This window comes from Akebia trifoliata, chromosome 13, assembly GCF_017979445.1.
Source record: "Akebia trifoliata isolate Shusen 1 chromosome 13, ASM1797944v1, whole genome shotgun sequence".
Taxonomy (NCBI): domain Eukaryota; kingdom Viridiplantae; phylum Streptophyta; class Magnoliopsida; order Ranunculales; family Lardizabalaceae; genus Akebia; species Akebia trifoliata.
Genome location: NC_141387.1, coordinates 1997666 through 2019203, shown reverse-complemented (window position 1 = coordinate 2019203; position 21538 = coordinate 1997666). Strand labels below are relative to the sequence as shown.

The 21538-nt window shown below is 33.3% G+C and overlaps 2 protein-coding genes across 3 annotated transcripts; both read right to left on the bottom strand.

The window, feature by feature from the left end:
- Positions 1-1063: 1063 nt before the first annotated feature.
- LOC147387234 (Rho GTPase-activating protein) lies at positions 1064-9949 on the bottom strand. Of its 2 annotated transcripts, XR_015171430.1 has the most exons (7): positions 9327-9949; positions 6814-7531; positions 6480-6720; positions 6272-6346; positions 5397-5459; positions 2523-2642; positions 1064-1225 (listed from the first exon to the last, which is right to left on the bottom strand). XR_015171430.1 is itself a non-coding variant. In XM_086421469.1 (6 exons), the coding sequence occupies exons 1-6, from the start codon at positions 9922-9924 to the stop codon at positions 2577-2579; spliced, it is 1761 nt and encodes a 586-aa protein (XP_086277595.1). In that variant the 5' UTR covers positions 9925-9949; the 3' UTR covers positions 1625-2576. The 2 variants fall into 2 exon arrangements, 1 of the variants encoding a protein (XP_086277595.1); XM_086421469.1 differs by lacking the exon at positions 1064-1225 and having other exon boundaries at positions 1625-2642.
- Positions 9950-16141: 6192 nt separating this feature from the next.
- Positions 16142-16504, bottom strand: LOC147387233 (uncharacterized). Its single transcript, XM_086421513.1, has one exon. It carries the CDS (start codon positions 16502-16504, stop codon positions 16142-16144), a length of 363 nt encoding a protein of 120 aa, XP_086277639.1.
- Positions 16505-21538: the final 5034 nt, after the last annotated feature.

Genomic DNA, 21538 nt, shown 5'->3' with positions numbered 1-21538 from the left:
AGTAGACAAAACAAGACAATGAATCAATACGTGAATTCGATACCCATAATGAGCATTAATGCCTCAAGGCCACCAACGAGAGTGCACCCTCACTTACACAATGTGTGTGATGTGTGGGCATTGCACGTGTCCAGGGAAGGGATCCACACGCCTTGGCCCACTCTCTGACTCTGTCTCTTATGGTTCCCACTAATCAAACGTAGGTTCGAGTATCCAAATCATAAAAAATAAAGAGAGAGAGAGAGAGAGAGAGAGTCAATACACAATTATAATTATAGATAGAGATGTTATAGTTTAAGATAAGTAAAACTACGATTAAATGTGTGGAAAGTACATTTGTGACCAAAACCAAGATTAAGGATGTTTAGAAAAAAATTATTTGTCTAGAAAAACCTTTCAAAAAATCACTTTCATTATCTCGAATTATCATATATAAAGATTGAGAGATTGAACACGTTGTCCATAAAACTAGAGTTGGATGATTAAAGTAGAAATGCTCAAAATAAAAAAAGAAAATTTGTAAAACAATAACAAGAACAAGTATATTTCATGGAACCAAATGTTGGACAATTAAGAAAAAGCACGATGTTAATAAACTAAGGAGAACGCTAGCGCCAACCCACATTTGAGACTTCCATCAAACAAATGATTTAGATAAGTGGGGAAAAAAACAAGATTTAATGTTTGTACGATATTAAAATAATTTTTTAGAGAAAATTTAAGCATTGGTTGAGGTTATAATAATTCATAAATTAAACAAATTAGATATCAACATATTGGGGAAAATGCACTACTAGCTCTAATAGACGATAAGATAAGAGATAATCAATTGAGAAGATTTGGGATACATGCTTACAAATCCTAGTTTGAAGAAATATACAAATCCTTAAAAAATAAGAACGAAAAATATCATAAATGGGAATGATAAAAAATTTATAAACTCACTTTCAATAACAGAAAACTTAACTATGGAAAAAAATGACAAAAAAAAGAATAAATTTCATTTACCCATCCCCAAATATTTTCGAAAAGGTATTTATATGATTTTAAAAAAATTTCTCAGATATTTTCACAAGTCCTTATCAAGAGTCCAATATTCTATCCCATATAAATAATGTGGTCCCTGACAAATCAAAGACAGCTTTAGCTCACATCATCTTTTACCTCCACTATTTGTTGCATGTTTCAGGTGGACCACTTCAACCCATTTATTCTCCACTCCATGCTATTAAAAAAAAATAAAAACGCCTTTAGCTTTAGCTTGTATTAGAGTTAACCAAGTCATGGATTAAGGGGATAAAAATGAAAATATAATAAAATTAGAAAGGTATTAGTAAAAATCTTTTAGAATTATGGGTTAAAAGGGATAAAAATGAAAATATAATAAAATTAGAAGGGTATTAATAAAAATCTTTTAGAATTAAGGGGTGAGGGAAAGAAGAAAAATAATAAAATGAGAGTGGCATAATTAAGAAAATGGTTAAAGAGGTAAGGGCATCGTCCTTGGAGTTAAAGGGGTAAAACAGAAAAAATAATAAAATGAGAAAAATATTATTTAAAAAATAGGTAAAAGAGGATAGATCATAAAATTGAAAGGATATTATTGGTGAATGAGGGGGAGGAAAGACAATAAAATTAAATGGGGTGAGGGAGAAAGAGAATTGGAATTCACCATTGTATTTTATTATATAAATTAGAGTTTGATTCGTGCCTACAACACCGGCATCACTTTGAAGTTAAAGGGGTAAAAGTAAAATAATAATAAAGTTCAAGAAGTATAAAAAATCTTATGGTTAAAGGGAGTAAAAAAGAAAAAATAATAATGTTGAAGAAGTATTATTGAAAAAGAGGGCAAAATAGAAAAAATGGTAGACTTGAAAAGATATTATTGAAAAAAGAGGAAAAGGTCATTTAAGTGGATTAGCATGAACCCCCAATTCCTCTTTTAACTAAAGAGGAAAGGTCATGATTTACAGAACAGTACATCCTCTAAAAAGCTGAAACAAAGTATAGCAAAAGATCCCTCACCACGCACGCATGTTACTCAGATAATTGAAACACTCAAAGCATATGTTGAATTCATCAAGGACAGAGCTACTGGAAAGCTAAACAAATGAGTGACACGGATAAGGATCACATCTGGCATTCTAAAGGTAGATAATAATTGAGTATTATTGGAGAATTTCACATCCCAACTCACCCTCAAGACTTGGAGAAAGATGATAGTTGTAACGAAAAAGCAAAACACATTGATTGGACATTGGTATCAAGGGATTGACCAAGTGGCAAGCCGAGCTTTCATAAGCTCCACAAGAAGGGTAGGTCGAGTGTTCGAAACCCCACAAAGCAATGAATTCATTGGGGCCACCCTCCAAGGTTCGATTGACCCTTGACTCAACCAGTTGCAAGGAGGATTTTCCGAGGGGCGGTGCATGTAATCATGGGATTGGTCTCACCTGAAGGGTGGGGATACCATTGATAAGCGGAAAAAAAATGTTTATTATAAAAATTGCAGTAATTACAGCATAACAATATGAACTGGCCGCAACATATTCCACATATCTTGATTTCAACGGTCATCGTTTTGATTTCTTCTTGGATGTAGCTTTCTTTTTCGATTTTTTGAACCTTGCCCCACTCTCCTGTCAGCAACAAATGCATATTAGAAGTAACCCCTTTTTTTATATATAAAAATAAGAATTTTATTAGTAGAAGAAAGAAAATACGGTCGAGGAGACCAACCTAAATGCAGAAGACAACATTTAAAGGAACCCCTCACACATCAAACCCCATTTAAAAATAAAATCTTTGGAGAAAACCCTTTGAACTCATTGCCCAACTAACATACAAAAATAGAAGCCCATGGATGCACAAAATGTATTCTTGAGCAAATTGCTCCTTTCCTTCAAAGATTTTTCTCCCCCTTTACACGCAATGAAGGAAACTAAAACCCACAATCTCCACAAAAAGGACTTCATCTGTCTTCTTTTGGAACAAAGATAATGGATCTATGGAATATCCATTGAACATGAAATAGAGAGGAAATGAAACAAAATCTATCCTACACATGCATAGGAGATTAAATTTCATCACTGTTGATAGGTGCATTAGGGTTCATGATGTACAATTTGAAAAAAAAAACCTTATCACTATATCATAATTCAAAGGACACACCTACGGTACACATAAAGGTTGGTCAAAGTTACTTTACCAAGTTATACATTAGTACTTTACGTGAACAGGACATGGAACATGTATTGGTACCCGATAAGGATACAAGGTGTTTGACTTTGAAAAGGCCATAATACTGACACATCCGCACACATGCATAGAATATATTTAGTTATATTTGACTCAGGAGAAGGAAAAAAAGAACAGAAATATGTGAAAAGTGAAAGAAACATTCATATACACTTTAACTTACAAAAATGCATTTCTCATATCAAACAATGGTTGTGTTCAACAATTTAATAAATTAATATATGAAGAATGGATTACACCATTGCTCTTTAGAAGTCATTCTTATATAAAAATTAATAAAATAGATAAGATAGAGGGTGACGCTACTTTTCCTGTTAGGTTTTGTGTCAAGGTATTCTATATGTCAAGTCAAGAAGCATCTATTGTGACAAGGATACTACACTAAAGATTGTTTTGTATAAAGTAGGTATTGTCAACATCCCAGAGACATGTTAACACACTTCTTCATATAAATGTTAATTTCTATTAGCGTATGTCTTTTCGTTTAGTAAGATATGTAATTTTCAGTTATCCTTTGTTATGGTTTTAATGTATATCAGCTAGCTTCTTCCTAAATTGTATGCTTTTGTTGAATAAAATGTGCAGATGTATCACCGCATTGAGATTGTCATGTCAGTACATCTCACAATGTATCGGTGTCAACACGGACCCTTGTGTTTGCATCCTTGTTATATGGTATTATGTTCTTTACTTTAGTAGATGTTTTAGGAATGGTATTTTAGGTAATTAAATCTTTATTACATGCATGGGTTCTGTAGATGCGGATTTTCGCTCTACTTCGAGATGCTCTTCCTCCCTTTCGTAGCCCGCTCGGATCTGCAAAAGAGTCCACTCCGACGCCCAAGTCAGAGATTTAGTATAAAAGAAATTAAAGTTTGAAGGGGGGAGAACAATCATACCTTTTAGCTCATGTGTCCATCTATATATATAGAGATGAGACCTTAGGACTTAATTGGACCCCACTACCGATTTTACTCTTCTCCAACTTAGAAGGGGATTTTGGGACGTATCTCGTACATATTTTGTACTTTCTACCGAGTTTACCCTCGTATATCCATACCAAACTCGAATCCATAGGTGCCACGTGTCACCCCTCAGTTCCTAGTGAGAAATATCCTCCACAGGTTCCATGGATTCTTCTACGCATATCTAAGTACTCGCATTGGACACAACCAATAACTCATACTCTCTTCAATGCATGCATTTTATTGTGCATAGGTATAAGATGCAAAGCATAGGATGTCCCACCATATAATGAACACTATTATCAGTGTTACTACATGAACTTATTTATTTTACATTATGTAAATATGGCATTGAATCCATAATTCCTATTTTCAGGGATCTCCAAATCTAAAATTCCACACCCGCTTTGCATCATATTTTATCAACACAACATAGAATGCACAACAGGTGGGCAACTCATAACCCTAACTATTTTTTGGTGCGGGCAATCGGGCTGGTTAGCAGGTAGTTCGACAAGTACCAGTTATGCTAGTTATGGTATCAAAAACACGAACTCTACCAACATAGCAAGCTGGCATCCACACAACGATAGGTTGTTTCCACCAGATAAGTTTGTTCTTATTGGGATCACTAACTCATTGGTCATTTACTCTTCCTCTCACCCTTTTAGAACCTTGAACTTGTATGTTGTTTCTAACCAGGATCATTATGGATCTTCAGTGCATACTACCAAACCATCTCTATTGATCCCTTAGTTTAGTAAAATATTGTGGGTATAATATTTTCACAAATGCGTCATTTCCAATTTCTTCTTTCCTAACTTTCCATTCATCCATCTCAGCATCCTCAGAGTAACTACACTCAATGTATGAAATTGAACCACTGTTGTAGAGGCAAAATGAATTTTTGTCCTAAAATATACCAATGTTCTAAAGCCATCTTCAAACTGAATAAATGAAAGATAAATGGTAGTTTGTATATCTACAGCAAACATTAAGAAGATGCATTAGATTTGGATATTTCAAAAAAAGAAAAAAAGAAAGCACACTTTTGATTGGTAAATAACTTTTCAATCAAGTACAACCAATGTTAAAGGTGAAGAAGAGTGCATACCAGTATATGAAAAAAGTATGTAGGCACAAAACATCAGCATGAAAAATTCTAAGTACCTTTTTGTAATGCTTATATGCATCTCGACCTGTCAACTCTTGTCCATTTTTAGTTACATAAACCTGAAGAAGATTAAGAAAGCATGTTAGTATTCACTCACTAACTATAAATAAATAGGCAGGCAAACATGGACTAACAAACCAAGGAAAGACATACAAGAAAAAGTGTTATATAGCATATAACGAAATACAGATTAGGAACAGCTTCAAGATCACACTGCAGACTAGTATGAAAAAATATCCTTATTGTAAGCAGTTAAAAAAACAACAACTATTTTTTTAAGTCTCTTTTAAAATGCATTTTGTCCCTTTACCAAATAAAAGGAGTAAAAAACACAACTTTTTTCTCTCCAAAAAACCACAATTTTTTTCCGTTTTAAACATGCTTCTTTACATTTTAAAAGCGAAAAACGCACTTTTAAAAATGTTCTTTTTTTTGTTAAGCCCCTTTTTCTCTTTAGTCTTACAGCCCTTCTAAGTTTGTAAGGGAGGCGCTCAAACAGTAACATCTACAAGCTACCCTAGAAACTAGTAAGAATAAGAGACTAAGAAGAACAAGAACATGCCTCCCTGCAAAATGATGGGTCTAGCATCGCCTAAGTGCTTTGACTACACAGCTAGAAATTGTTTTTTAAATCTTATTTTAGCCAGGACTTCTTCGATGGGAACCACTTGAATAGGGGATACACTAGAAAAGGCATTCTTGTACGTTGCATTATAGTCTTGATCAAGAATTCCAAATCCCTATGCCACTTATAGGGAATTCAGGAAGCAAACAACCAAAATAGATAATAAATATTAATGAGTACAATTATTGAAATAATCCTTCATCAATTGAATTCAAAACATTAACGGAATTTATTTATTCTACTTACCTTTTTTCCATCTTGACCTGTATACCAATGACCAGAAGAACGGCCATCCACATGAACTTGTTTTTTGCCAGCATCCTTCATAGCGGAAATTCGACGAATCAAACAACCAAATAGATTATAAAAATTTATGACTACAATTATTGAAATATTCCTCCATCCAATGTTTTCAAAACATTAAGAGAATTTATTTATTTATTATTATACTTACCATTTTTCCAGCTCGACTTGAATACCACTGACCAGTAGAACGGCTATCAGCAGAAACTCGTCTTTTGCCAGCATCCTTAGGGATGTTATTACGATCTTTAGGGTTCACCCAGCTCCCAGAGGCTTCGGAGACTTGTTTAGAATTCGACTTTTTCGAATTATTCCTGCCCCAGCTTTCTTCAAGGGTTTTGCTCCTTGTTCCATGAAACTGACTAGAACATTCTCTCTGACCAAATTGACTCCTGAGGTAACAATAATATAATGTTATGAGCACAAAACAAAGTTAGTGCAATGTAGAAAAAAACTTGCCGACAAATAATATCAGATGAATTTACATGTAATCGATAACTGCTTCGTCAGATTGGTTATTTCCTCTGTTGTCAGCGGCACCAATAGGGGAAAAGTTAAGTAAGCGGTCACGGACTAATCTCTGGATCCTTGAGTCATCATGATAAAAGTATCGGTAAGCGGGTGGTAGAGGATTGGGCAGGTTTCCATACTGTTCGACAATTTCAGAAACACTACTTTTCTGAAAACAACTTTTGGAGGCACTAAGATGTATGTTATCCTCCTTGCTTTGTCTAACAGTCTTATTTTTCACAGACGTGAAATATTCTTTACAGAACTCATCAAGAGCAGGTGTTGGGACAGTTGTGGTTTTCTTTGGACTGAAATCTTTCCATAAATCCTCGGTTTGAAGAGTATTTGCTGAAAATTTTGCTCTCTTTTGTTGGTTCCCTGTAACAGCTTGGCTAGGATTATACTCTCTTTCCTTTCTAGATGCATCAACCTTAGATGGGTCTCCATTGGGAGAAGGTTCGTCAGAGTCTGAATCAAGTAACTGGAATCTTCTAAGAGGACTGATGGTTAACTTTGGAAACATCAATTTCTTCTTGCTTGCATCCAAACTTGTGGAAATCGATGCACTCGAAGCCGATGCATGTGTATGGGGTTTTGGCTGGCTTACTGATTGTGTGGATAGGACCCTATGACCATGTAATGGGTACTTTGAACTGCTACACACAGAATGGTTTTGTACCGATGAATGTGCATCTGCCATAGAAATAAAAAGGAGAAAAAAGAAGAAGAAAAGAATTAGCTCTGTATTAATTTTATACTGAATTGACTGAAGGAAGTTAGTAGGTTCAGTTACATTACACTAACAATAACTGTGATAAAATATGACATCCCCGAAGAAGAAAGGATGAAAATAACATAATTGTAACTAGAGAGCATTGTGTAAATTATCCACTAAGATTAGACATTACAAAATCAATCATAAATGCGGTTTGAGATGTTCAAAGGTGCAACTACTTTGTTTCTATTACAACCATGGTTTCACTAAGCCATCGTGAGGGAAGAATCTAATTGGCAAGGAATAATCAGATTCTAACAAGAGGAATTGTAGCTTGCAACCCCCTTTCTTTGGTGTGTCAAAGTTGATCAGCAATAACAATCTTCTATTTTATTTTATTTTTTTATGAGAAAAATTTATTGAAAGAAGGAAAAAAAAGATTGACACTATCTTTATATTGTCCTTGGTGAGCAAATCATTCATCCCATTAGGAGCCCACCCCAAGAGTGTGACAAAATGAACAAGAATATGATAACAAAAAAATTTGGAAATGAAATGAAGAATGTAAACAGATCCCCAAAGAAAAAATATATATTTTCAACTAGACCACTACAGATTGCACTGTACAATACTCTGTCAAAAGTCAAACCCCACATTTTCTATTAATACGTTTGCACAGTTTCCACTGAAACAACTTATACCATCTTCCGCAAATAATCTACCAGGCCATCTTTTTACCTTTGCAGGTTTCTTCTAACTCCCAAAAACAATTAAGATGAATTCTGCAAAAAGATCCTGAATCTATGCCAAAAGGGTTTGAAAATGCTGTTATTTTTCAAATTATTTAAAAAGTAAAAAAAAAAAAAACTTTAGAAAAATGGAAATTGTATAACAAGTTTAATAGCTTTCCTATAATAGTTCAAATGGCAATCCCGCACTAGTGGTCTTGAGACAACTCCTATAGATAGGGATTTTAAGAGAGGTTTAGAGCTTCCCAACTGCACAATGCGTTTATGTACTAATGGGCACTTCACTTTGCATTTCGTGCATTGTATCGTAGAGGTTCACTCTGGGGTCACTTAAATTTCTTTCGTCATGGAACTAATGAAGTTAAATGCCAAACCATGAGACGAGATGTTTCAAAAGCCAAAACCAATAAGTGTATAAGCAAGTAGGCATGTAAAAGAGCAAGTCGAAGGTTCTGAAAGGGCAAGAGGAAGGACGAAAAATGACATAGATGAAGGTAGTAAGAACTCATATGAAGACACATGTCTTGACATAACATGTGAATGGCAAAATACAATTCATGATCCCGATAAGGGGTAGCCGATAATTCTCTCACACCCATTATCAAAATCTCAACAACACTTCCCAAATAAAGACATGCATCTCCTTTTAAGAAACCCAAATGACCCAATACTTTTTAATCAACTAAAATTTAAGTGTAGGTTGTTCTTCTTTCAATTTTCATGTTGAACCTTCAATTGTACTCAATACAATCCATGGATTCTTCAAGATGAGATTTTGGGAATTTTAAGAGAGTGTCACATGTCCTTTTTTTTTATTTTTACTAATGCCTCGTGGGCATATTTTCCAGCTATTGGCACAAAAATGGAAATCAAACAAATAGACTCACAAGTTTTTTTTCCTAATATTATTTGTACTACCCAGAAGACTAGAAACTAATCACCAAATTAGAAAATTGATTCAACCCAAAATAAACAATTAAAAAATTAAAAAATAAGTAAGAAAAAAAGGCGAGGAATTTGTTACCTTTATGTGGATCCTTTTGGGGAGAGAAATCCTCAATATCATCATCATCAACAACATTGGAAGATAACAGAACAGGTCTTTTCTTTTCGACAGACGAAAACTGAGTCGTCAGTCCTCGTTTGAGGCGCTTGAGGACAGGAGGTGAATCTTCAACTTGTGGATTCTGATTTTGGAGGATCTGCGGTTGAAAATCTTCATCTTCTTCGAAGGATTGAGAACTTACATTGATCGTAAATTCTGGAGCTTGGTTGCAGACTGGCTCTTCTATCGGATCAGGTTGGGGCTCCGAATCAGAATCTAGATCGAGACCTAAAGAAAACGATGGAACTCCAATGTCCGCCATGGAAATGGTCTGAGAGAGAGAGAGAGAGATTTGAAATTGGAAAAATGGAGGGAATCGATTTGAATTAAAGCTTTTATTGGAAGAAAATTTTCGCAATTTCCCGGCAAAACGAGGTAAGTTCTTGGTTTCTTGAGAACAAAAGCGAAGGCTGAGGGAATTGTTGATTGTATAATGACGGAAATACCCATGGAACGACCTTGTTATGACGTAAAGCCCACAAGTGACATGTTGTAGCTCGAACTGTTGGTGCCCCATTACCTTCGGCCCACGGTCGATGGGCCGACACGATACAAACGTGTTAGATCGAAGATTTATAGCCATTTTATTTATGATCTCTATGATTTGCACATGGAAGAAAGAGTGGAAAAATGATTTTGTTTCGAAAATATAATTTTTAAGGGTATGTAGTTTTCTTGAAAATCAGTTTTCTGAATTAAAAAAGAAACTACCTTCATCATCTTGTGAGGTAAAATGTTATCACATCGCACCTCCTAATGTTATCCTCTCGCTCTTACCTTAGTCCCCAAAATTAAAAAGAGTTGTGATAATCTCACTACCCCACGTGGCACACTCAATTGACTCTCCTGACATGAAAAGTTCGGGAATCATAGATTTGTATGTTTCGGGATACACAATTTTATGGGGAAGTATAGTTTTGTATCTTGAGGCGTACAAATCTACTGACTTCAAACATGTCACGTCAGGAGAGTCGATTGAGTGTGCCACGTGGGGTAGTCAGATAATCACAATTCAATTAAAAAAGCATAGTTCAATCATTTGAAAACTCACCTCAAATGTCTTTAAAAGGAAAATCTAGCAGACAAATCACGAGTCAAACAAAAATATATCAAATTTATAAATATTTTAAAATAAATTCTTCTATATTTTGATAGAAATAAAATTCTTTTTCTAAAAAAGAAATATTATATAAATTTGAATAACTTGGTCAAGTCTATTACCTGACTTGGTGCATTTTCAAGTTGACATAGACAAGTTGGTTTTATCAAGTTTTAGGGTGACCATTTATCAAGGAATTCATATTCCCTTGAAAATGATTTCCCGACAATCAAACATGTTAAAAACAAACAATCATTAATATCTATTCAACTCAAAGGACTATTACAAAAGCTAAAAGTCTCTTCTTTGGATATAACCTTAGAAACACCAATAAACAACTTCAAAAGTTACTTACCAAAGAAAGTGAATAAATTTCATTTATTTCTATTTTTTTTTTCAACTCATCATGAAACACCAACACCAAATTAATCATATAATGTTAAAATCCTTTTGTGAAAAATCAAAAGAATAATTAGAACAAAAATCGCACAAAACACAAGAATTTATGTAATTCAACAGTGTGCCTGCATCCAAGGATCAGATAAGAACAATTATCGTTTTTACTTAAATTTTATAGTCCTAGAAATCTTTATTTAAAGAAATAGGGAGTAATGAAAAACATGTCTCTCTCCCAAAAATAGGAAACCCTTAAAGAAAATATTACATAATTATTTTTTAATTGCCCTAAAAAAGTATTGTGGGGGAAGGGGGGGGGCTCCATTCCCACAACTCTGCGTATGGACAACAGAATACAAGACATTTACACGATACCTCTTCTCTCAATGAAGCATACTTCATTCTTTCCATCTTATTAAAGAATAAGAAAAGTGGGTGATGGTGAAAAATAAAGAAGAGTTAGTTATCTCCATCCCTAACTCTTTTTTAAGTATATGTTAGAGGAATTATATTGTCACACTAACTCTTACTAAGAGCACACCAATTCATATGAATAGTAGATGAGAATTAACACTCATCTTGGGATGTTGTAAGTAAAAGTTGGTGTGGCAATAGATGCACTCAATTATTAATTTGTGTCATAAGTTTGTCTTCTTGCAATTGAAGATATAAGGGGGGAAAAGGGCCAAAATACTTGTTTGAGACATATCCTCGCTTGAAACTCGGAAAACTCCAACTTTAAATATTGGTTTGAATCCTTCAAATAGTTCCTAGCTACAATTTTATTCAATTTTAAAAGACAAAAATACCTTATGTTCTTAATTTAATGGTTTAATATGTTCCACTATTAGAAAAAATACTTTAGACATCCCTTTTGTTAAAATAAACATCAAAGTTTAAATCTAAAGTGCATCTTTTGCAAGTGGAGGGATCATGCAAAAAAATGTGAAACTTTAGACATTGGTTTATGTTGATTTTTAAACATATTTTTTGAAAAATCAATGTCTAAAAACTGCCTTTTACATATACATTTTCATCCAAAAAATAGACATCACTTTTTTCTTATAGACATCATTAAAAAGTGATGTCTAAAGTCATTTTTCTAGTAGTATTTGATTGCTTTCTAAAATAAAATACAAGATGAATAATTATAGTATCAAAGCGATTAATGTACATATGTAGTGAGTTTGATACCCAGTATGAGCAGGGGCCACCCGCAAGGGCGCACCCTCACTTACCTGGTGCTTGTGTTGTGCAGGCGTTGCACGTGCCCTGGGACTAGTCCTTGGACAAGACCATGGTCTATGAACTGGGCAAAGCCCATGTATGGGCCTGGTCCGTTGTCTACAAGGATACCCGATTATTTATATATAAAAATGCAATATCAACATAAAATAGCATACAACACCATTTAATATAATTTGATCAATTACAAATTAGGGATAATTCGGTCCTTTGAAAATCAAATACTATTCCACTTAGATGGAGAAATAGTAACAATCTTGATAAAGTTGTGTTGAAAGATTTTTCTCAGCATTTGTGTTTAAGACTAGCTAGCTAATTACTTTCAAACTATTGTATTACAATAAGTAATTATTTTCTTCATATTTTTCCCTTCAAATTGTTATAATTTCGATCCTATAATTTGTTTGAAAGGAAAGTAATACCATTTGAAAGTTATCATCCATAATCGAAATATATATACATAATCTAAATTATATAAACATTAAACTTTTGTTCATACTTGTATGTCCTAGTTTGACAATACCCTAAGAAACTGTATTTAGTGGATAATTTATTAGACTCAATTCATACTACTAGTGTTCAAAAAGCCAATAATAGCAATTTAGATGGTCTTAACTATCCGTAACCGTTTAGTTAAAAGGATTTCACCCCCATTTGTTATACTTTTGTTTGGTAGATTTTGGGTGTCAAATGGACTTATTAAGACGGTAATTTTCAATTTTACTAATTTACCAGACACTATTGCTACTCAAAGAAAAATATTCATCATCTTTAAGGCTATGTTTGGATTGAGAGAAGTGGAAAGAAGATAAACTCATTAAAAATAAGAAAGAGAAACTCAATTTCTCTCCACAATGTTTTTACTGACAGGAGAGAACTTGGAACAACTTTTGAATTTCAAAATATCTTAAAAGAGCTCAAGGGTAGAGTTGAAATTATAAAATATTTTTAAAAGGTTTCTCTCCACTGTTGGAGAAAAAGAAAATCACATTTTTTTTCTCTCCTCTTCTCTCAAATTCTTTTCTCTTCTTTCCCCTCACTTAACAAACAAAATTCCGAACAAGAGAAATGGAGAGAAACTCATTTATTTTCTCTTCTCTTCTCTACATTTCTCTCAATCCAAACACAACCTAAAGCATTTTCCCTTTCTTCTAATTAATATAAATTTATTTAGAAATATTTCATTTCATTACTCTTGATTATGGTAAATATTCCTCTTCACTTCTCTTAATAAATAATTACTTACAAGTGATGCAAGAGGAAGATGAAGGAAAAGTCAGCACATAGGATGCAAATTAAAAAAAGAAGAAAAAATCATTTATTTTCAAACTAGGAGAATTTCATTTGGATCTTTAGAAATCAAACCTAACTTGGCCTTTAAATTCTTTGATTCCTTTCAAATTGGAAATAAATTAACCAACTTCACTTTAAATATCCACCACAACTTCCCTTACCTATTTGATTATTATATAGGCTTCTTTCCTTTAAAAAAAACCTATATTAAAGCTTTTAAGAATCTTCAAAAAGCAACCATGTAGTGACATACGAGGAGTCAACAATGTACCATGGCACATCCAACAACCCCATGTACGGACAAAACTACTAAGACAATGGACGACCATGCAATCTCACTTTACAAAGGATTGAGTCAAACTTAAAGGTTTGGTACTAGAAATTGACCAAAACACCAACCATTTGACTGTTCATGCTCATTTTACGATTGATCTTGTCTTCAAGCTCTCAAGTTCTTGGCTTATAAGATCTACAAACTTTGTTTTATATAGACGGAATGAACAAAACTGTGACTCAATTATATTTAAAAGCCATTATAATCTCCTATTAAGGGCCCAATTAGCATTATAGCCGTCAATGAAGAACGCCGAAATCAAATACAAACTGAAAAACACAGCCCAACTGTACAATTTTAATCTGAAAAATGATACTTTTCCATGGAGTGGTTGATAAAAATGAAATTAATGACCTAATTGGATGGTTAAGATCATTCAATCAATGTGGATTTCGACTTGTGGGCCATCATATATATTGTGCCCATCAACCACTTTGAAAGATTCATCATTTTAAATTTGAACTTTGTTTGAGGACCATGCATGTCTTTTATTCTAATTTTTTAATATGTAGTTAGTCATGCTGGTGTGACCTCAATAAGCGACACTTTGATGTGATGGCTCACGCGTATCCATAGATGCTTTTTACTCATATCTTAAAAAAAAACACATCTACGGACATCTGCATGTCACCACGTCAAAATGTCCCCCATTGAGGTCACTCCACCATTAATCATATAGTTAATATGCCAAATAACTTGGAGTCAATGAGATGAGCAGCTGATCCCAAAGCTTGGCAAAAAGTTAGGAAAAACGTTTTAATACACACAAGTGGCTCGAGAGGAAAGTGTTCAAGCCAACCTTAAATAGCTTTCAAAGAGGAGACATCACAATCCTGAAAAAAAAAACACTAGATGTATAGACTTTTTCTAAGAGTTTTTTCAATTAAACACACTCAATTTTCCATGAAGGGCGGGCCTTCTAAGGAATTCTTCTTGTAGTTCAATAAAATTTTTCCAACACAATAACAGAATTGTGGACAAGGAACTATATTATAGTAATCTAACTAATTTATTGTAGAAATTTTCAGGATCAATGATTTGACCAATTCTAGTTCATTTTCCCACTCATTAAAATTCATTCCAAAGCTATCTTTATACATAAGATGTAATATTTACGTACAAGGTTGCATGATTTTTACTAAAAATTTCCAAAGCAATGGAAATTTCTTTCCAAAGGTTTTATTTATTTATTTTTTTCTTTTTTCTAGTCAACCATAAGAGCCTAAGATTAGGTAGATCACACAAATAATCAATTTTGAGTTAAATGTTTTTGATATTTAACAAATAATGTCTTAAAGCATAGTCACAAAAATCTGCGATTTTTTTAAAAGTCGCGATTAAATTACGATTCTAATAGTCGTTGATTAAATCACGATTTTTTCAAAAAAATACGAAGTTTTTGAAAAAAATCATGGATTAATTTTATTTTTAATATTTTTAAGTATTACTTTTTCATTGATATATAAAAATAAAATATACCTTTTTTTTTTAAATACATTTTTTATACTTAAAAGTTAAAATAATTATTTTTTACTTTCTAATTTATCAGATGTTTTTCCGACTTTTGCCGATTTTTTCCAAAGTTCTCACTTGTTGAATTATTCCCCAACCCCGACTTTGTCACTATGTCTTAAAGCACGATTTGACCGTGTAGGGCTATGATCATTAATCTACAATTATGGAAAATATTCTCCAAACCAACAATAGGAAAAGGATTTTCTCACCGCGGCCGGACAACCCTAATGTTATTGTCTCACGATTATCTCCGGGCCCCTCCCCCCAAAAAATGACAATTCCCACTTTGTACATCTACCTACTACAATCAAACATCTTTAAGAAATTAAATTAACAATTTAAAAATCGGATCAAAACCGATTTTATTTGTAAATCACAGATTTTTGTGAGATTTTTCTTTTCCTATTTTTAACAAATGGTAATTTAGGAGAAAAGTACATAATTCTCTTTCTTTTTTTTTTCCCCTCTAACATATATAAGTTGATCCAACCAAATTGATTTATGGTGCAACCAATTTGGAAAATTTTCAGTATAAACTTCCAAGAAAATCTATTTCATATAAAGGAATTTTTTTTGGGAGAAACTAATCTTTCCATCAAAATGTTTTCACTCCAATCATACACACCCAAAAAAATAAAATAAAAATAAGAGAGAGAGAGAAGCTGATCATAAAAGAGAGGGAGATTTTGTTCATTAATTTTACACTGATAACCACATACATTCTCTCAGAAAAAAGGAAATATAGAAACTATACAAGTACAACCTTTCTCATCCAGTTTCTCTCTCCTATTGACCATATGTGCTACATACGCAGCAATGATGATGTTAACTCTCATCCCCACCATCCATCACTCAATTCATCTCAGGGATACTCTGTAAGGCGGGCCTCCATGACCGTTGATTTGTATTACAGTGATCACTAATGTTCACCAATTGTGCTAGAATTTGTTCAACCGATGACCCTTGTACGTCCATTCTTCTTAGCAACTCTTCCAATTCTTTCTTTGTGATCTTGATCTTAACTTCTGTTGAACAAGAAGCGTTTCTCTTCTCTCCCAATAAAGACTCTTCTTCCACCTCCATCATCCTCCCTGCTTCATCCTCGGACAAGTTTCCACGTAGCGACGATGTCTTAACGAGCTTTTTCGGCTCTGGATACTCCCAATCATCCCCAACCCATGTCGTGGGTGACTCATGTCTCAGACAATTTCCCATTTGTTTTCTTTGGATATTTTTTTTTTCTCTAGTTTGGATTTTTTTTTGTAGAGGGAAAGATTTGATAATTGGAGAGGTTAGTGGTTTATATAGGGAGAGAGGAGACACGTTGGGGATGGTAAGCTTCAAGGAAATTGTATAAAAAAGAGCTTCAAACCTATCCTTTTGCCACGTCAGATCATGTACCTGATCACGTGGTATGTGATGGTTGACTCTTCAACATGCATTCCTGATTGGTGTCTAAGCACAGTTTTTAAACTGTTATTTAAAATAAGGAAAATGCTAAACTGACGAACTTGTACACTTCTTTCAACACAGAGATAATGTGGCAGGGCCCAAAGAGCCATAGACTATTTATTTTGTCTCTCGAGAAAAAAATCAATGATTTTCTGTACACTACTTCAGTGTTGAACTCAATGTCCAACTGACCTCTTAGAACATCATATCTAATATAAATCTCTTGATACATATAATACCCCACCAACCATACATACCAAGCAAGACATGATAAAAGAGCTTGAATTCAACATCTCTCCTTTTTTGGAGGGTGGCCCTTGCCCTTATACCCAATACTCATTAGAAAAGATAAAATATGAATGTTAATTATTTTTTTATTTATTTATTATATGAAAAAAAGACTCAAGATCCAATCCAGTGTCTCATTCAGGGGTAGATTTATAGTGGGTGCACTTGCCCCACAAGAATTTTCAAAATCTATAAATTAGTGAGTTATTGTAGTAGATTTTGACAATGAATAAAAAAAATATTACACTATTGCCCTCACAAAATAAAATTTCCACTCTTAGTTGCCCTCACAACAATTATTTTTTCATTTATAGTTGTCCCTACAAAAAATTTCTACTCTTAATTGTCCCCACATGGGCAAAATTCTAGCTCCAACCCTGATCCCATTCTTATAAAGTAGAATAGGTGTCTACGCGGCACATTTTAGTTGGTGTTTAAAACACCTTAGGCTCCCAATCAAGTTGGGTGTTTGAATTCCAACAAAAATGTGTCATGTAAACCCCTAATGTTTTTATAGGAATGGGGGACGTATCATTCTCGATCACGACCTTAAGAAAAAAATGTGAAGTTCATCTAAGTCATACATGTATCCAACTTGAGATGCATGATGAACAGGTTCTTTGTCCCATCGAAACACAGACTATGGTAGGGCATTAGCTGTAGAGGTTGTTGACAGGCAATATTTCCTATTTGGCAAGTTGCTCGAGAGCCTTATCCAAGATTGAACTCCAGACAAGAGTGAATCTTATACAAGATTTGATGTCAACAAGAGGTATGGCACAAAGACCTAACTTCTAGTGAAATTCATGTACTCGATAAAGATTGATTCCTATAATCACATTTTCTATTCTCAATTAATTAATATCATAATTTTTCACTGTCTAATAATCAACTTCATAAAGCACATATAATCCCATTACACACACAAACAAACAAAAATTCCTTTAAATATATATATCACATAACACTTGGCGTCAACTTAGTTCATTTGTTTGAAAAGAAACAAAGCCGGTTCTGGGGAAAGGAAAGGTGGTAAGGTGTGAAAGGGTTTACTGATGGAATCCCGACCCGTCAGAGTAAGTGTAATTATTAAAAGAATCTTTTACCTTTATCTAAGAGTCATGCTGACGTGACATTGATACATTATGTGAAAAGTAGAAATTTTAACAAGAAAATTAGACGGCCAGAGCCCACAAATTTTAGAAAATGAATTTTGATGGTCTATAATTGTTGAAATTTTTGATGATCCTCAATTCGACGGTTTAAAGACATCAAATTTCTCTCATTCTCCATTAATTCAATGATTTAGGTCCGTTGAAAAAAAAAAATTGACAATGAAAATTTTGACTCTTTGGTACATCAAATTTTATGAAATTCGACGATCTTAGAATGTCAAATATAATGCTTTTTTCATGTTGTGAAATTAACATCAGATCACACATTGGTGTGCATAGAATCATAAATACTTTTCACTTATATATTGATGAAAAGCATCTATGATTTTGTATACACCTTCACGTCATCAATGTGTGAAACAATTTGAATGTAACTTCAGCATTTTCCTTTTTCGCTAAATGTAATTTGCTTTTGAAAAATGCTGAAGTGATGTGAAATTGACATTGTTTCACATATTACCGATGTGAATTTGTATATAGAGCCAAACACGCTTTTCACCGAGATACAAGTGAGAAGCATCTATGGTTCCATGCACACCAATGTGTGAAACGATGTCAATTTCAATGTCACTCCAGTATGATCCTTTACTTTTTCCCATGAAATTCCTTTATTACCAATATCAATTGATATAGTGAGCACCACACTTTCACATGATAAGAAATTGAGTGACGTTCATGTGATCAAAATTGAGTGACGTTGCATCTTGATTTATCATGTTGCATGTGGAAAATTTTCATGTGGTCAGAGCATGCAACGGTAGAAATTAGTCCATATCTCGAAAGGGATGTAGAGATTAAAAAAAAAAGTTACTTTGCCCAATGAAGGTGTAGACACCGTGACAGGTCATTCTTCGTAGAGATCGATGGCATGTACTTGCTATTCAACAGGTTAATCGGGAGCCTTATTCAAGATTTGACTCCGAACGTGCGTCAAACCCATCCAAGGAAGTTGATGTCGGCATGATATGGCAATGACGTAGCTTCCAAGGAAATTCAAGGATTCAATAAAGATGGTTCCCTACAATCACATTTACTATTCTCAATTTATAAATTATCATGATTATATTTAAATATCTAATAATCAACTTCATATATATATATATATAATATGGGAGCGGTTCGGCAACCCTAAAGTTTGCCAAGTTTTGTGCCAAACATTTTTGTAAATCACTTTTAATAGGGTTAGAAGTTTTGGAATAGGCTGATCTCTACAGTGAAGAGATCATCCTCATAAAAAATCAGCTCATTTTAAAACTTTTAACCCTAGTTTACAAGTTGAAGAATCGTGGACCATCCAATTTTTGTAAATTATTTTTTATGGGATTAGAAGTTTTGGAATAGGCTGATTTTTGGTGAAGATGATTTCCTCATCATAGAGATCATCCTCACAAAAATCAACTCATTCCAAAGCTTCTAACCCATATTTTGAAAAACGTTTGACACCAAACTTAACAAACTTTAGGGTTGCTGAACCGTCCCATATATATATATATATATATATATATATATATATTATATATATATATATATATATATATATATATATAATCACATTACCATCACAAATACATCAACTCAAGATGTTGATTCATTTGTTTGAAGAGAAACCAAGCCGACTTTGGGGGAAAGGAAAGGTTGTAAGGTGTGAAAGGGTTTAGTAATGGAATCTTGATATGTCAAAATAAATGTGAATAAGGACACATCAAAGGGAATCTTCTAACTTTACCTAAACGTAATTTACTTTTTTACGTGAGGTTCCTCAAAATTAATTACAGATGATGATTGATAAAGTGGGCACCCCAACTTTTGTCGTGAGTTAATTCAACTTCTATCTTACATTGGGTTGTTGACTAATGTTTCTTAGATCCTAACAAACCTCACAATCATCTCAGATCTCATGTTAGGATCAATCTTCCAATCCATTCCACGTGTCACTCATGTAGTGATTTTTTTCAATTTTACCAACCTATTACACGTGGCAACTGGCAACTGATTGACATGTCCCTCGTAAGAATGGAGTGAGTTAGGCCGAACATCTATCACTATCTTTGGATTAGAATATTAACTCCTACCAAAATACTTATTACCACCAACGCCAAAGTCTGTGTCTTCTATGACCGACATAAATGATAGGGACTTGCTGATCACAAGCTATCCCTTGCACCACATTAATCTTTAAAAAAATATTTATTTTATTGAAAAAATTACTTAAAAGACCTCGTGATATTGAAGTATGCCTCAAAAATCAAGTAGGCCTAGTCCAAATGTGTGGTACTATTGGATTGGTCAAAAGTAATTTGGGTTGGACTTATAATTTATGTAATAAGTAGTTCATTGATGTGATGTTTCTAAAAATGATTTTATTTTTTTATGATAAGAAGTCTAACTTAAAATCTAAGTTTTTTCTAAATAAAAGTATAGAAAGAAAAAATCCAAGATAAAAAATATTGAGAGATTTGGGAAGAGTGATATCTAGAATAAGGTGAATCTAAGTGATAAAGGGAATCATTGTATTGATTTGTCCCATTTTCTTCATAGTGAAATCGAATTCTAACACTCATACGTTTGTGGACATAGCCTTTATGTGAATCACATAAAATTTCGTGTTGTGGGTATTGTGTTCTTACTCTTTTCTCTGTGTGGTTGTTTATCTCCTTTACATTTATTACTATTAATTGGATTACCCTTTATTGTCATTATCAAACAAGATCTTGGAAGGTGTAGTTTATAATGTGTTTGGTTAAATACCCTATGGATATTTGATCAAATTATTAAGTGAACTTCACAAGGGTGTTACATACACAACATGCAAAAGGGTTTCTTTCTAAATAATTCCTAAATTTTGATGGGACATTTAGTAAGTTTTTTCTTTCTTAATGGTCCCTTGTATTGTTGAGTTCATAATTTTTACTATTGAACTCAACATTTTTAATATAATGTCGAGTTCACATTTTTTATTGTCTATCTCACTGTTATTTATTTTCGAATACACCACTTTTTATTTACCGTTGAACTTGACTTTTTTTAATTATTGTTAAGTTCACCGTTTTTTTTAATAAAAAAGTGGTGAGCTTGACACTAGTAATATCCACTCATTTTCGATTTTTGGAGTTTTTCCGACTTAAATACATGGAAAGGTACTAAAAACCTGAGATAATGACAAAATTAAAATGATTTTAACCCAAAAGAACCATTATTGATCGATTTTCATTCAAAAACTTAGAATTTTTTTTTTTTTTTTTAATTTTTTAAAACTCTAATATTTTACATACACCTTCAAAATGTTTGAAAAAAATCTATGAAAATGACTTCTTCTTTATTAAATCCTTTTGGA